The sequence below is a fragment of the Pelobates fuscus genome, chromosome 11, assembly GCF_036172605.1.
Source record: "Pelobates fuscus isolate aPelFus1 chromosome 11, aPelFus1.pri, whole genome shotgun sequence".
In the NCBI taxonomy this organism is placed as follows: domain Eukaryota; kingdom Metazoa; phylum Chordata; class Amphibia; order Anura; family Pelobatidae; genus Pelobates; species Pelobates fuscus.
This window is the reverse complement of record NC_086327.1, coordinates 75,968,757-75,984,995: the sequence shown is the minus strand read 5'-3', so window position 1 is coordinate 75,984,995 and position 16,239 is coordinate 75,968,757. Positions and strand designations below refer to the sequence as shown.

General features: G+C 38.5%; 1 protein-coding gene across 1 annotated transcript in view; it reads left to right on the top strand.

The window, feature by feature from the left end:
• The window catches only part of GRIK4 (glutamate ionotropic receptor kainate type subunit 4), a 758,447-nt gene that overhangs the window by 649,589 nt on the left and 92,619 nt on the right, over window positions 1-16,239 (top strand). The window contains exons 10-11 of the mRNA XM_063436300.1: window positions 6,901-7,053; window positions 8,418-8,522. Of these exons, the coding sequence (XP_063292370.1) occupies window positions 6,901-7,053; window positions 8,418-8,522 (258 nt within the window). The remainder of the gene's footprint in view (window positions 1-6,900; window positions 7,054-8,417; window positions 8,523-16,239) is intronic.

Genomic DNA, 16,239 nt, shown 5'->3' with positions numbered 1-16,239 from the left:
GATTTATTAAAGAAAACAATTCTGTTTCCATATTTATATAGAAGGTGCAATTTGCATTTCATTTGCATATCGCTAAATATGTAAAATATCTATATATTTTGTATCTGGCACATTAACATTCAGAAGAGTGAAATTAATAATAGATTTTTAATCTCTTAATGAAAAGAGAGGAGCCTTTTTATACCATATTATTGTCTTTTATGTACATGTGCAAGTTTATTTTTTAGAGCCCAAAGCTGTTTTATTTTGGCATCATAGCAAAGTTACAAGAAAATACTATCTAATTACTGATGAGTAAGCAAGTCTCAGAGGATTGAAACTTTGCCTGGGAATAAATTGTCATTCATTGGCTTTGCAAGCTAACTAAACACAGTGTATAGAAGGATTTCTAGTTTTGCCTCTGCTACTTGATCACCCCACTTTTGTAAATTTTCCAGCTAACTGGTTAAAAGTTATGGATTATTTAGTTTTAGTGTGACACATTTTTATTTTTCCACCAGTTTTTTCTTATAATTTTATTTTATTTTATGACATTTATGACATTTATGACAAGATAGGATAGCTTTTATTTTGTATATTTTTTATGACTGTAAAAAGAAGATTGAAAAAAAGATCTTCAAGCAAGAGTTTGACAGATAAGTATTAAGAATATCTATTTTTAAAGATATTTTATCAGGGCTGTCATCAGGGGGTACAGCCAATGCCCGGGCCCAAACCACCTGGAGGTTCCCTACATTCCCACTGTGTATATATGCATAAATGCATAGCGAGTATTGTAATATATACATGCACCCACGTGCCCCAAGATTACTGCTGACTTGAATAGAGAAGGGGAGGTCTAGGTGACTCCAGTTTCCACATGTCCTCTTGCAGCACATTTCTTTCAAGAGAGAGAGAGGATCTGCGATAGGTGAAAACTGAAGTTTCCTGCCATCCCCCTTTAGTATAGAAGCCAGTGTTCCGCCTCCCTGGTTACAAGTAAGAGGCAGGGAGAGGAATAAACTTGTAAAAAATAATAAACATAAAATATAATTTGAAAAAACCTGTTTACTCCCCACAGAACACAGCCTCAAACCTACCCTTCAAATGTACACACACACACACACACACACACACACACACTGCATCCACTACACAAACACACACACACACACACACACACACACACTGTATCCACTATATACACACTCTCTACATCCACTATTCACACACACACTGCATTCACTATACACACACTACATCCACTATACACATACAGCATCCACTATGCACACACTGAATCTACTATGCACACATGCATGCACACACACACACACACACATACACACACACACACACACACACTTTGTATCCTCTACAAACACATTTCATTGATTATAAGCACACACTGCATCTACTATACATACACACTGTCCACCACTTGGACACTGAGTGATGTACATTATATTAGAATTAAAATTATGCCTTGTCCATTGGAGATCTTCCATTTGCCCATCCTAGCAGGGTAGTAGTTGTGTGTAGTGTTGGCATGTAAATGCACGGGTGTATTAGTGTGTTTTGTTGGCATCTTAATGCAGGGGCGTATTTGTGTGTAGTGTCTGTGTGTTTGAATGTAGGCATGTTTATGTATGGAGTATGCATGTGCAGTTTAAGCATTTGAACTCAGGGGTAGTGATGTCCCGAACGGTTCATAGAAACATAGAAACATAGAATGTGACGGCAGATAAGAACCATTCGGCCCATCTAGTCTGCCCAGTTTTCTAAATACTTTCATTAGTCCCTGGCATTATCTTATAGTTAGGATAGCCTTATGCCTATCCCACGCATGCTTAAACTCCTTTACGGTGTTAACCTCTACCACTTCAGCTGGAAGGCTATTCCATGCATCCACTACCCTCTCAGTAAAGTAATACTTCCTGATATTATTTTTAAACCTTTGTCCTTCTAATTTTAGACTATGTCCTCTGGTTGTGGTAGTTTTTCTTCTTTTAAATATAGTCTCCTCCTTTACTGTGTTGATTCCCTTTATGTATTTAAATGTTTCTATCATATCCCCCCTGTCTCGTCTTTCCACCAAGCTATACATGTTAAGATCCTTTAACCTTTCCTGGTAAGTTTTATCCTGCAATCCATGAACCAGTTTAGTAGCCCTTCTTTGAACTCTCTCTAAGGTATCAATATCCTTCTGAAGATATGGTCTCCAGTACTGTGTACAGTACTCCAAGTGAGGTCTCACCAGTGTTCTGTACAATGGCATGAGCACTTCCCTCTTTCTACTGCTAATACCTCTCCCTATACAACCAAGCATTCTGCTAGCATTTCCTGCTGCTCTATTACATTGTCTGCCTACCTTTAAGTCCTCAGAAATAATCACCCCTAAATCCCTTTCCTCAGATGTTGAGGTTAGGACTCTATCAAATATTCTGTACTCTGCCCTTGGGTTTTTACGTCCAAGATGCATTATCTTGCACTTATCCACATTAAATGTCAGTTGCCACAACTCTGACCATTTTTCTAGTTTACCTAAATCATTTGCCATTTGGCTTATCCCTCCTGGAACATCAACCCTGTTACATATCTTAGTATCATCCGCAAAAAGACACACCTTACCATCAAGACCTTCTGCAATATCACTAATAAAAATATTAAAGAGAATGGGTCCAAGTACAGATCCCTGAGGTACCCCTGGCGAATAGTTCCTGGCGAACATAGCTTGTTCGCGTTCGCCACGGATGGCGAACTTATGCGATGTTCGGTCCGCCCCCTATTCGTCATCATTGAGTAAACTTTACCCTGTACCTCACAGTCAGCAGACACATTCCAGCCAATCAGCAGCAGACCCTCCCTCCCAGACCCTCCCACCTCCTAGACAGAATACAATTTAGATTCTTTAATTCTGAAGCTGCATTCTTTTCTTTTTTTTGTGTGTTTGTGTTTATTATACATTATCCTCCATAGCCAGTAACCTGTGTTTATTATACATTATCCCCCCATAGCCAGTGACCTGTGTTTTTTATACATTATCCCTCCCATAGCCAGTAACCTGTGTTTATTATACATTATCCCCCCCATAGCCAGTAACCTGTGTTTATTATACATTATCCCCCCCATAGCCAGTAACCTGTGTTTATTATACATTATCCCTCCCATAGCCAGTAACCTGTGTTTATTATACATTATCCCCCCATAGCCAATAACCTGTGTTTATTATACATTATCTGGTGTAACAGTAGTGTACATTTAAAAGAAAAAAATACAGGGGGCTTGTTGTCACCTTTCGGGGACCCTTGGTGTTGTACGTGGCTGGGTGGAGGAAGAGACCTTCAATGACATCAGGACAAGGAACGGGACATGTCTAGCTTGGTATCCAACCTTGTGCAAATGGGGAGTTTACGGTTGTGCAAATGGACTGTTTGCGGTTGTTTGCTGTGCGTTAAACGGGGAGTTTAGTCTGTCACTATGAAGTGGGCGTATCCCTTACACTACCTGATCGATACAACATCATACCTGATGTTTTAAAGCACGTTATTCCAAACAATTTAGGAATGTTAGGTGATTTATGCCCTTTATGGATTAAAACCAGACTCTGCATCAACTATGTAATTTTCCATGGGAGTTTTGCCATGGATCCCCCTCCGGCATGCCACAGTCCAGGTGTTAGTCCCCTTGAAACAACTTTTCAATCACTATTGTGGCCCGAGTCCCTGTGGGTTTTAAAATTCGCCTGCCTATTGAAATCTATGGCGGTTCGCCCGGTTCACCCGTTCGCGAACATTTGCGGAAGTTCGCGTTCACCGTTTGCGAACGGAAAATTTTATGTTCGCGACATCACTACTCAGGGGTGTTATCACATACACTGCCACAGGCACAGATGTACAAATACACACATACATTTACATTCAAGTCCTATCATTGGCCCTCCCCTGCCTAAATTAATTCCCCTGGTACAAGAACTTTGTTTTCTCTCTGCAAAGGTAACACCTTACTCCCTGTCTCTCTATTTCCCCTCCTTAATCTGTTTCTTCTGTTTGTCCTAGCAAACATGGAATCTAATTTCTGAACAGTTTTTTTTTATTTTTCTGAGCCCCACTGTACCCAGTGCAGACCCCATAATCCTCCCTAGCCCACTGTACACAAGTACCTGGGTTTGCTGCTAACTGGGCTTGCGACTCACACATGAGTCGTTGACAGTCAGACAGCCAGTCCTCCACATGGCATCCTCACACCTTGCTCTTCATTATCCTACTCTTGCTCCTCCTCTCTATTTTATAGAGAATATGAAGAAACTCACAGCTTCATATTTTAGCCTGTCTTTCCACTGTAGCACGTGGCACAAGTAACATCTCAGAAAACACCACCTAGGAGATCCTCTTCTTAAGTTTGCTAATGAATTCCCTAAACTCGTTTTTTAAGGTTCTTCATTTTCTTCATTTTCCTCTAACATTCTCATTAGTAACAATATGGATAGATGGGTTATCCCCAACCCCTCACAATAATCCATCCACTCTGTCAGCAACATACCGGACCTAAGAACCTGGCAAACTTCCTCCAGTACAGCTACTCCTGAGCTAACGCTTCCAACATCTTTCCTCAAATGGGCAATATACCTGTAAGCTTTATCTATTATGTTCACATATAAAATTACATTTTGCTTCTATTCTAATATTTCAAAACTTAGATAATTGTATCCATATAATTGCATAAGACCTTTTAATCCAAAATATTTGGTTAAAGGGTGAATAAATTGAATTGTGTAAATATTTATAAATATAATTTCTTGATATCACTTAACCACAATCTAAACAAAGAAATTGTTGCATGTTTTTAAAAAATGATTATGCTATTCTTTGAAAGTCTTTGGTAGTGCAGGGTTTGAGATGAATTCAACAGGACAGCTATGATAAGCCTTTCCATCTTAAATGCAGATATTGATGGCCAGCAAAGTTTCTGCTATGATTCCAACATTTATAAATATATTTTGGAGGGGCACCATGGGTAATTTGTATTGTTACTTGCAAATTGTTTGGGGAGGTAGTTACACTTACCCAAGGCTGGCACATACAAACAAATAAAACTTGTTGAAAGAAGTCAGCAATTGCCTAATAATATTTAACAGTCATATGTCCCAAAAACTAACCACCAATTGTATTTATTTAATTATTTAATAATATTTATTTAATTGTATTTTAAAACTAAATTAGAAAATTGTATTAAACACGGAAAATCACTAGCAAGGTACCATGATGAAACACAAAATATTTGACACATAAGTGACCACATAGCCCTTTCTTTTCAGTTGTTTCTGTAAATAATGTTAGAAAATGCATTCTTCAGTGTGTACAATTTAAGTAAAATGTCGTCATTTTCTATAAATCATTATGCTATATATATGTAACAACTCTAGATCTGGTAAGCGATATTCTAATTTACAGGGAAAGGTTATGGAAAGCTGTTCTCCATGCAACGTATATTGTGGAGCAAGGAAAAAGGCATCAGCTTAATAACAATTTTATTTAATTGATATCTAATAGACAGAGGGTTGGATATGGTCTTTTGGCAAAATGTATTGGACGAAGAAGGGGTCAGTAATTTTTGAATAAGAGAGTTCTTAGAACAACAACATTAATTGTTACCCATTCTACAGCATGGCACAGAGGATCATTCTGATTTATTATGTTTATAAATACACATATTTATTTTAAGTGATGATGTACTTGACTATCTTGTTATTTAATTATGTAGTGTTTGTGAAATGTTATTGGAATCATTTAAAACTTAATTCTTAACCAATTTGTGAGCTATCCTATCCTAATTTAGGATTTTGGGGTCTGATCCTATCATCACCCACAAAACCTACGTATCCCACAATTAAACATATAAGCCCTCAGTAGAGTAGTACCATTATAAGCATTTATCATCTGGATCATAGTTTTTAAAAATGTATGCTTTAAAAGGTTAGCCATTTTTACATGTACATTAGTTCCTCTAAAAATGCTTCATTGCAGATAACTTTCATAGCTGTGGTTGTGAAGCAAATTTAAGGGACACTATTGTCACCAGTACAACTACATGTATTCCTGACCCTATAGTGTTAACACGACCATCTAGCTCCCCTGGGCCCCTCATGCCTCCATAAATATAGTAAAATATTTACTGTATTCAAGCCTAAAGCTGTAAATCTGCATGCTGTTAGACTCAGGAAAAACAAGCAGTCTGCTGACATGTGATAGCCTGATCCAATCACAGTGCTTCCCCATAGGATTGGCTGAGACTGACAAGGAGGCAGATCAGGGGCAGAGCCAGCATGATTCAAACACAGCCCTGGCCAATCAGCATCTCCTCATAGAGATGAATTGAATCAATGAATCTCTATGAGGAAAGTTCAGTGTCTGCATGCAGTGGGAGGAGATACTGAATCACAGGATGCTCGTGCACAGCAGATCTGAGTGGATGGAGGCATATTATGCCTCCATCAACTCAGAAGTCCCTCTGGTTCACTCTGAGTGACTGCAACTGGAGGTGTTTCTAGCTTTCAATGTAAACACTGTATTTTCTCGGAAAATACAGTGTTTACATGAGAGAGGCTGCAGGGAGCTATAGTTCTCACCTGAACAACTTCATTAAGCTGAAGTTGTTCAGGTGACTATAGTGTCCCTTTAATGAAGCAAAGAAAATGCCATCAAAAGTGTCTTGTTTCTATTCTTTTTATGAAGCATTATTATTTAGGGAATCCTTTCTGTAGAACATTATCTCCATAATGTATTTAAAAGGTGGGGATATTCTTTGTTAGCTGTATTCCTCCTTGTACATATTTATTTATTACTGGCATATTATTTCTTTACTAATATTTTTCTTCTCTCTTATGTTATGCTAACTACTTAATCTCAACAATTTTTATAGCTGTCAGCAGGCTTGCTTTTTGACGCCGTTTATAGTATTGTGAATGCAGTGCAAGAACTAAACCGAAGTCAGGAGATCGGTGTTAAATCTCTTTCATGTGGTTCTTCTCAGATCTGGCAACATGGGACCAGCCTTATGAACTACCTGAGAATGGTGAGAAAAAGTAGGAACATTAAGAACAAAACTTTGTATTACTAGCACTATAGTTTTCCTTTGATGAGACCAATGTATCTTCATTACTCTAACAATATTTGAGCAGTTTGCAAAGACTTCTGATGCAACAATCTACAATTTATGTTAAAATCAGCCAGCTATTGTATACCCATGGGAATGATGTTCTTTCAAGTTCAATCATTAGATTCTAGATCGGTGTTGACCCATTCCATTTAATCCTTTATATATACTCAATGAAGTATGTATTCATAAATACTTTATAAATAATATTTTATTGATACTCTTTAACTTACCTCATGCAATTTCCATTTTCTTAGCTAATATTCTTTGAGATATTAAACTGGAATTTAACTTTTTTTTTCTTCAAATCTATCATCCTCCTCATCAATCATAAAGAATGGAATGATTTTTGAAAAGGAACACGTTTGATGGAAGTATACTGTGATCTTTTAAGTTGATATGCTAGTCCTAAAATTTCATGAAAATAAGACATGCCCATTGAATCCAGCCCCCATAACAACCTTACTAAGATGAAGTTACTATGGGAGTTGAAGTCACCATGGGACTCAAAGTCACTTGTAAGTGCTCCTTACACTATAATATTTGTTTTATTTTATTGTTATTTTTTTTATTTATTATTTTGCTTATTTTTAATGCATTATATTTATAATGCATTCAAATAATATGGGAGTCACCTCACATCTTGAATGTCCTTTGTATGAAATATGATTAAAAAAAATATGAATATTAAAAATATAAATGTTCAATATGAAAAATATTTTATGTAAAATAATTCTATACGATATATACTTGAATATGTGAGACTAACGTAGCTCACACAATGCATATCATTATTTAAAAAGGTATTTCAGCAGATCACGTAGAATAGGTTTACTTAATGACAGATATAGACAAATACAAACAATGTCACAATGGATTAAACATTTAGCGTAGCCTTTTGGGGTCAAATACAATCTGGATGTTTTAAATTTCAATAACTTTCAGTACTGGAGTCATATGTTCCTCACTCTTCTCTCCAAAATGAAGACCCCTTTCTCCACTCTGGCCCCACATGGACTGTTCTATTTTGTTCCTCAGTAGAGTAGCAGAGCTGTGTGAAAACAGGGGGGTCTAATTGATTTTTATATGCAATAAGCGTATTAATTTCTCAGCAAAGTTCACTTTTGCTACATCCTTTTAATGCATCATCATTTGTAATAATTTTGTTACATTTGACCTTAGAGCACAACGCAGAATGTGTTGGTGCTTTATAAATTAATTATAATTAAAACAAGTATTGTGTACTGTCAGAGTTTTTCCGTGATTCTCTATCTCTTGCACAGGTAGAGTTGGAAGGTTTAACTGGCCACGTGGAATTCAGTAGCAAAGGTCAAAGATCAAACTACGATTTGAAGATCCTGCAGTACACGAAAATAGGATTCCAGGAGGTGAGAACTTGTGATATTGTCTTGACATGTTATACAAATATTAGCAAAAATTATGTTAAAAAGAAAATAGCACCATTTTTAAATGTTGTGTAAGCCTCTTGTTCTTGAGCATGCTGTTGAAGGAAATCAGTTGAAAAATATTTCATATGTATAAGCTGGCTTTTTCAAACTTGCATGCTGTTCATTAGTAGTCTATTTACTAATAGATATGAACAATAAACACTATATTACTAAAATCACCTGAAATTTCTCAAAGTTATGTATCAAGGAGAAGCTAATTAGCCACCGCCTCCTCATTCCCATTCCTAAACAATGGTAATTACATTTTGAAAAGGTGGTTAAGGGATGGTTAAAGAAAAGTATTATACTAAGTCCAAATTAGCAGCAATTAGCAATTGAATTAGCAGCATTAATTTAAGCAATTAAAAAGCCATAACACAGATATAATGTGTACTGTGTCTTTAAGAATAATAATAAAAAAAAAAAAAACTTAATATGTTTGTGATCACACCAGAAAACAAAAGAACACTTGCAGCGGTTGATCTGATTTCTACAATATTATGTGCATACAGAAAAAAATAAAAGGGAAGAAAAATAAAGTGTAAATCTGTTATATAAATGTGCAATATAATATTTAGCAATCATTAAACCTACAAGTATGGAGCAGGTAGGGACTGCATAATCTATCAGGGCTCCAAAATAGAGTACCCAGCAATTCATACAGGATGGGTATCACAAATATTTATCTGTAATTCACCAAAAAAAAAAAAAAAAAAAATGAAGCAGGAATAGAAAGCACACTACTTTATTTCTATATGACTATTTTAAATTCAGGAACAAAAAAAAATGTAAAAAACAAACAAACACCCATATCCTCCACACAGGAAGTCCCATAGGAAGGGAAACCTTAATTATCCAAGCACACCATGTCAGTTCACTGATACTTGCAGTCTTCTGTTTTTCTCATGGGAGGTTGAGCACTTGCATCCTGAATGCGTGGTTACACGTTTTGCCGATTCCATAGTTTCATCAGATGATTGTAACAGTTCCATTACTCCATATTTATATCCATTGTATTCACCCATAGGGGCATGCATAAATTACACAATCATTTTTTACTATTGCACTAAATAAAGACACCTAACCACAAAAATATTAAATGTAACTGTGAAAGCAATTGCCCTGTGCTGGAAAAACACAGGGTTCCAGATTTAGTGTCTTAATGTGTGGGTGTCACGTTATATAGGGGTAGGTTTGATTTTGGGAGGGGGTCCATGACAGATTTATGAGGGACTTCCGTTGTAAGTTTCATAGTCCCCTCTTATGTCTCAGTCACCCTGTGTTTCTTGGGGGCACTGGGTGACCGGTAAACCCAGGCTGGCCTGCCCAGAGCATACTTTCACAGATTAACTGGCTGTGAAGTCTCAATGCGCTCAACCGGAACAAACCTGAAAATTCTGTGGAACTGCCAAGCGGATAGAAACTTTAAAACAGCCCGCTGATACATTAATCTAATGTAGAGGAATCACGGTGCTATTTTGCCAGTTAGCATGCTCAGGGACGAGATATCCATGGATACCACACTTGTGGTATGATGTGACATTTATATGTGTGATTTGGAGATATTCTGTTAAGATGTCTTGTTGCCAGGAGGTTGATTAGATCAGCATTACTTGATCTAGTTATCTCCCAGACATAAAGATGTCTGGGTGGGATCACCATTGTTCCAGTTAATGACCCTCTGCTGGGGGTACATTGTGGACTATGAACCAAATAAAGTATTTGTTGCCTTCATCATGTCTAGGCGGATGTTTGGGTAAGCTGCTATTATCCTTGAAGGTGTCCTACTGGAAAAGAAAGTATATTAACAGAGATACTCAGGCTGAATACCGAGCACCATTAAATCTACTATCTTTTCAACATACCTATTAAGAGACATAGCAAATAATTATCTTAAATGTAAAAAGCAAATATAAAAATACACATATTAAAAACGTATTTTTTACAATTACTAAAATAATTATGAATAAAGAATAAATATTTATTACTAAAAAAAATCTAAATAATTAATGCATCATAAAATCAAACCTAATAATAAGGAGGAATAATAATAATAATAATAATAATAATATCTTATAATACAATATATACTACTAATTATTGCAAAACAAATAAATACATAAAATTCCATGTTCAGATCATAGGGTTCAAACTATGTAGCTGGTGTACACATCTGTAATAAGTGGGGGGATTTATTAACAGACAAACTGTATGTCAATGACGTGTTATTGTGTTCTAATACAGGGATTCAAGCCCAATTCTACCCTTAGGCAATAATGGAGTTCTTTGTGAAGCACATGGCCTTTCACCAGGCAAAACTAGTTGGGTTGTTGATAAACTCCTCCTCCATTCCCTCCCAGTGCAATCCCTCTTCCCACAGGAAACACTCTGTTTATGTTAGATCTTAAGGGATTGGTTGAGGGAGGTGTGTCCAGCAGAAGGTTAGCCCTGTTAAAAATGCCCTGTAAAATGCCCTTTTATCTCTTTAAATTCACTCTCCTAACCTTCTCTCTCTATTCCCTCTCCCCACTATACACACTCTTGTCTTACTCTTAGCTGATGGTCAATGGAGTTGTAACTGTATCACATGTCTATGCCTGTTTCACTATGTTAATTTAGTTAACTTTTCATTCAATCAATGGCTAGTTTTGGTATCAGTATATACTAGCCTATTTGAAATGTATATGTATTGTTTATTTGTTTGATTAGCCTCTATTAATAAATACTATTGAATTGCCGAAAAGCTATAACGGCTTACCTGAGGTGGGAGTCCGGTAGGCAGAGATATATGCTAACTCTTGCAATTAAACACAGGCCAAGGTGGTCAGGTAAGTATTCACCTGACCTGTGACTCTGTGCAGGATATTGCTCCAAGTCGCAGTACAGGCAAGGACACAAGCAGGAGAATCGTCGAGTGTAAGCTAAAAGTCAGAGGGTGCCAGAAGTCAGGATAAACGAGGGTAAGCCAAAGTCAGAGGATGCCAGAAGTCAGGATACACAATACGAATAAGCCAAGGTCAGGAGCCAGGAACAAACTGGAGAACAAACAATCTGAATACTTAAAAACAGGAACCAGACAGCAGGAGCAGAGTCAATGAACTGACAGTGCCCTCAGTGAGAGGCCGTGTCTAAAACCTGGCTAATTGGGCCATCAGCTTCAGGTGGGCTGAGATTGATAGGTGAGAGCCACTGGTGAAGTCCAGCCCCTTAGTGCTGTAGGCAAGGCAGGATAGGACAGGCATGGAATGCATAAGGCCTCAGGTTCAAATCCCCTGTTGGTCACTTCTGGAACGATTACGTCTGGATGTCACGGTGAGAACCGTGACAAAAGCAAGGAGTGTAAACTCCGACTTTACACTAGTTTTTTTTAAATATTTTTAGTTATTAATTTTATTATTAATTCCAAGTTTACTTCAACATCTTATCTCCTTCGTATCAATATTAATAATATGAGATTTCCCCCACACCAGGTTCCGCACATTCTTCTACCAAAAAAATGTGTCAACTCGATTTCTGTTATATATTTCTTAAAATGTGCCAGTAGACCATGCGAATAGTCTTTTAAAATATTATTTACATATTCATCTTTTTATATAGGGGCTGAATAGTAATAAAAGTTATTTATTATTATATGAAGTAAATCTCTATCCTTATGTTATAAACCCCAATGTCTAGTAACAATCCTTGGTGCTTAATGAATAGCCAAATTGCTGTAATTACATAAAACCTTTGCTGTTGTTAATGTCCTACCCACTCTGAACTGATCTGGACAATTCATTTTATAGGTGGCTGCTACTCCGTTGAATACACCATTTCGATATTTTCTGCAACATGGCTGTTTTGACCAACATATAAATTTAGGGCAGCTCAACTTGTGAGAGAATAGATCCTCATGTGTTGTACCATACTGTGCAGGTACTTTAACCCCTTAAGGACATGTGACATGTGTGACATTCCTTTTTATTCCAGAAGTTTGGTCCTTAAGGGGTTAAGGACGCTATAGTCACCCAGACCATTTCATCTCATGAAGGTGGTCTGGACACAGTGTCCCTATCCCCCTCAGTCCTGCAATGTAAAACAGAAAGACTGCCTCTAATGGATGTCTACCATAGAGCCACTAAAGTGCTTCCTGGAGTTTGACTGAGTTTGACTTTGTGAAACTTGATATTCTCATGCCCTGCATGTGGGAATCCAGTGTAAGAGAAGGCTTAATTGGGTGAGCGGTCCTAGCTGCACATGTGCATTAGGTCCCCGCTTATAATAAGATCGGAGGTGGCTGACCACGACCAAGTGCCAAGGAACAGTTGTGCTGGAATCGGGTAAGGAATTAAATGTTTTTTTAACCCTTTATCTGCCAAGGTGGGACACCGCGAGGGAGGGGGAACCAGAGAGAACTATAGTGTTAAGAATAAAACTTTGTATTCCCAGCACTATAGTTTTCCTTTGATGAGACCAATGTATCCTCATTACTCTAACAATATTTGAGCAGTTTGCAAAGGCCAATGGACTTCTGATGCAACAATCTACATTTTATGTTAAAATCAGGGAATGGGAATGATGTTCTTTCAAGTTCAATCCTTAGATTTTAGATTCCATTCCATTTAATTATTCATATAGACAAATCAATAAAATATTAAAGGTGAAAACTGTAAGTTAAAATAATGAAAGAAAAATAGAAAACATTTGAACTATTTGAACTCTTATGGATTGAGAGCTTGACAAACCAGAAAGTTATGCTAAGCTTGCTTTTTGGGAGGAGATACTTGTGTAACCATATCAACTTGTCAATTAGAGAATTCATAGATTTATTTATTTTTGCAAACTTTCCAGTGCATTCCTCTTTGTACTTACCATGAATAGTTAACCATTTTTCGTCGCTATTCTGCCCATAAATGTGATATATTCTTGTGTATCTTCCCCTTAGCTTGTTTTTCTCTTTGAACCATTTTCTTAAAGCACATACAGGCTATAATTTAACATGTTATATTTATGGAGAGAAAGAAACTGTCTAAGTAGCCTTGAGCATCTTACTGATGGAAACATTCATTCCATACAAATTATTTCTGTGAAATATTTTGCAGATATATGTTCAGCTCGTTGAGATTTATTAAGCTATTACAGTATTGGTGCTATCTACTCATATGTCAACCATGTTGATGTGGAATTTGAATGACTTTCCTCCTATGTGGTTCAATTACATTGCAGTCTAGGTTGACTAAAGTCCATCAAATTCAACCTTTGGAAGTAGGCTAAACATAAATGCTTCTCATCCAGGTTATCAATAAATGTTCATAAAGCAACTGTTGATCCAAAAATATTTAGCTTAGGAAAAAGTTCAAGGAAGTTTATTATCCTTGTCTCTCAAGGAATACAAGTAGCCCAACAATATCACAGTAAAAATCTTGGTTATATAGTGTTCTGTGGAAGAGTCTACCCCACTTTTTTATACATTTTAGGATATGTGTGTTGTGAATATTAAGAGCACCCGTGGTGGTGAAGTAGGAAATTCACACCAAACAATGAAAATAGTTTTTTGAGGAATACAGATATATTATTATGATTATTGTTATTATTATTTATATTAACCATTGTTGTGGCCAAAACCTAATTCTTGTGAATACTGTGACATACTAACTAGTTCCATTAATTATATTTCAGACAATCAGTGACCTTTACTACAGCAAGGAGGGATAGCATTGCTCCAGGATAGGTTGGGGGCGCTGCCAGCGTGTCGGCCGTGTGGCGCTCGGCTAACCCTGCCCATTAGGACCTCAGTCTCTTTGCTCACAAGCCTCTTCTGTACGTGGATCCACACCACAGACACAGACCTTCTCTGCTTTCTGACCCCGCTGCTCTCCTTTCAACCCCTTCTTCTCCTTTCTGCACCCTTCCTGTGCTCCCTACCCCCACGGAGTCTCCTTTAAAGTCTGCAGCCTCAACCTATGGGAGAAACGCACCCGCCTCCTGCGGGACCTCAGGAGATACAGGACGGCGATAGCATTTCTTCAGGAGATGCACTTTCAGATGGCAGGGAACCATCCCTGAAGGACCGCCAATTCCCAACAGGGTTCTTCAGCAACAACCCGGAATGGAAGACCCGAGGTGTGGGTATCCACATCTAAGAGGCTCCCACTGGTGGTCAAGGACATCAAGACGGATCCCCAGGGGAGATATCTGCTGATCCAAGGGACCATCCACAACCAGCTGTATGCATTCGTGAACATCTATGCACCAAATTGCAGGCAACACAAATTCTTTAGAAAAACGCTGGGCATTCTCTTGGAGCACATGAAAGGCACAGTGGTCATTGGAGGCGACCTAACTCTTACCCTTCTCCCAGACGCAGATACCAACTCGACACAGCTACAGGCACAACCGAACAGACACGTCAAAACACTGCCGCATTCCTCCCTTGCTCTATTAAAGGGTTTCGGACATACTCCCAATGATATGGTCGGACCACAACCCACTCCGCCTGCGACTGCAAGTGTCATTATTCAGGCCATGACAAAGATTGTGAAGGCTGCTGGTCCTGGACACGAGACAGGCGATCAAGGACTATTTCGAGATCAATGAGACACCTGTCACGAATGCGGTAAACTGCTACGAGGCACACAAGATGGTAATCCGAGGCCACTTTATAACACAATGTTTTGCAAAGAAACTGGAGGCCTCCTGTGAGATGTCACCCTCGGCAAAGCCATCGCCGAGCTGGAACAGAAGCACAAACTCGGACTGGATAAACAAGTTTATAGTGACCTCCTCATGAAAATAAGCCAACTGTCAACATTGCTGAACCAAACCAGTGCATTTACCAATGATTTTGTCACGTGATCCACGAACACATCAATAAATGAGGACGCCTACTGGCGACCCTCCTCAGGCAAAAGGAACTAACTATATATCCCCAAGATCAAGGACACAGCACAACGCAAGCGCCACCTTCAAGACAAGATATCACGGGTCTTTCAGCACTACTACCAGTCACTATACAACATAACGACAGACCAACCCAGGGACCCGATGACTAAAAGAGAGGAGATCCAGAGAGACCTGACCTCGGCAGACATGAGATGCTTAGAGGAAGGGAATTTGAACACCCTGGAGTTACCAATCATGCTGGAAGAACTCTCACACACAGTCAAGACGTTGCACCGGGACCAGGTGGCCTGCCTCTGCATTTTTATGATGTTCGGTGAGGAACTGCTTCCGAAACTGCTGACAGCCTTAAACGCCATCCTGGAAGAGGCCAGGCCATCCCCACAGTTCCCGGCGGCCAGCATCACACTATTACATAAGGACGGCAAAGATCCCACCCAATTCCAAAGCTGACTGATCTCGGTACTCCACACAGATCTCAAACTCCTCATTAAGATCCTGGCCAACCGAATTTCCCCACTGCTGCCGACCATCATCAAGTCGGACCGAACAGGGTTAATCCTGGGCAGGGAAGTAAGGGACAACACCATCAGGGCACTGAACCTGATAGCTCTGGCATGCTGGGACAACACCCCAGTGCTACTCTTGTCAACAGACTCGGAAAAGCATCTTGCGTGCCCTAGGAGTGGGCCAGAAATTCATGTCCTGGATTGAAGCTCTTTACACCAACCCATCAACACGACTGCGCATCAATGGAGCGCTGTCTGACCCGTTCCAA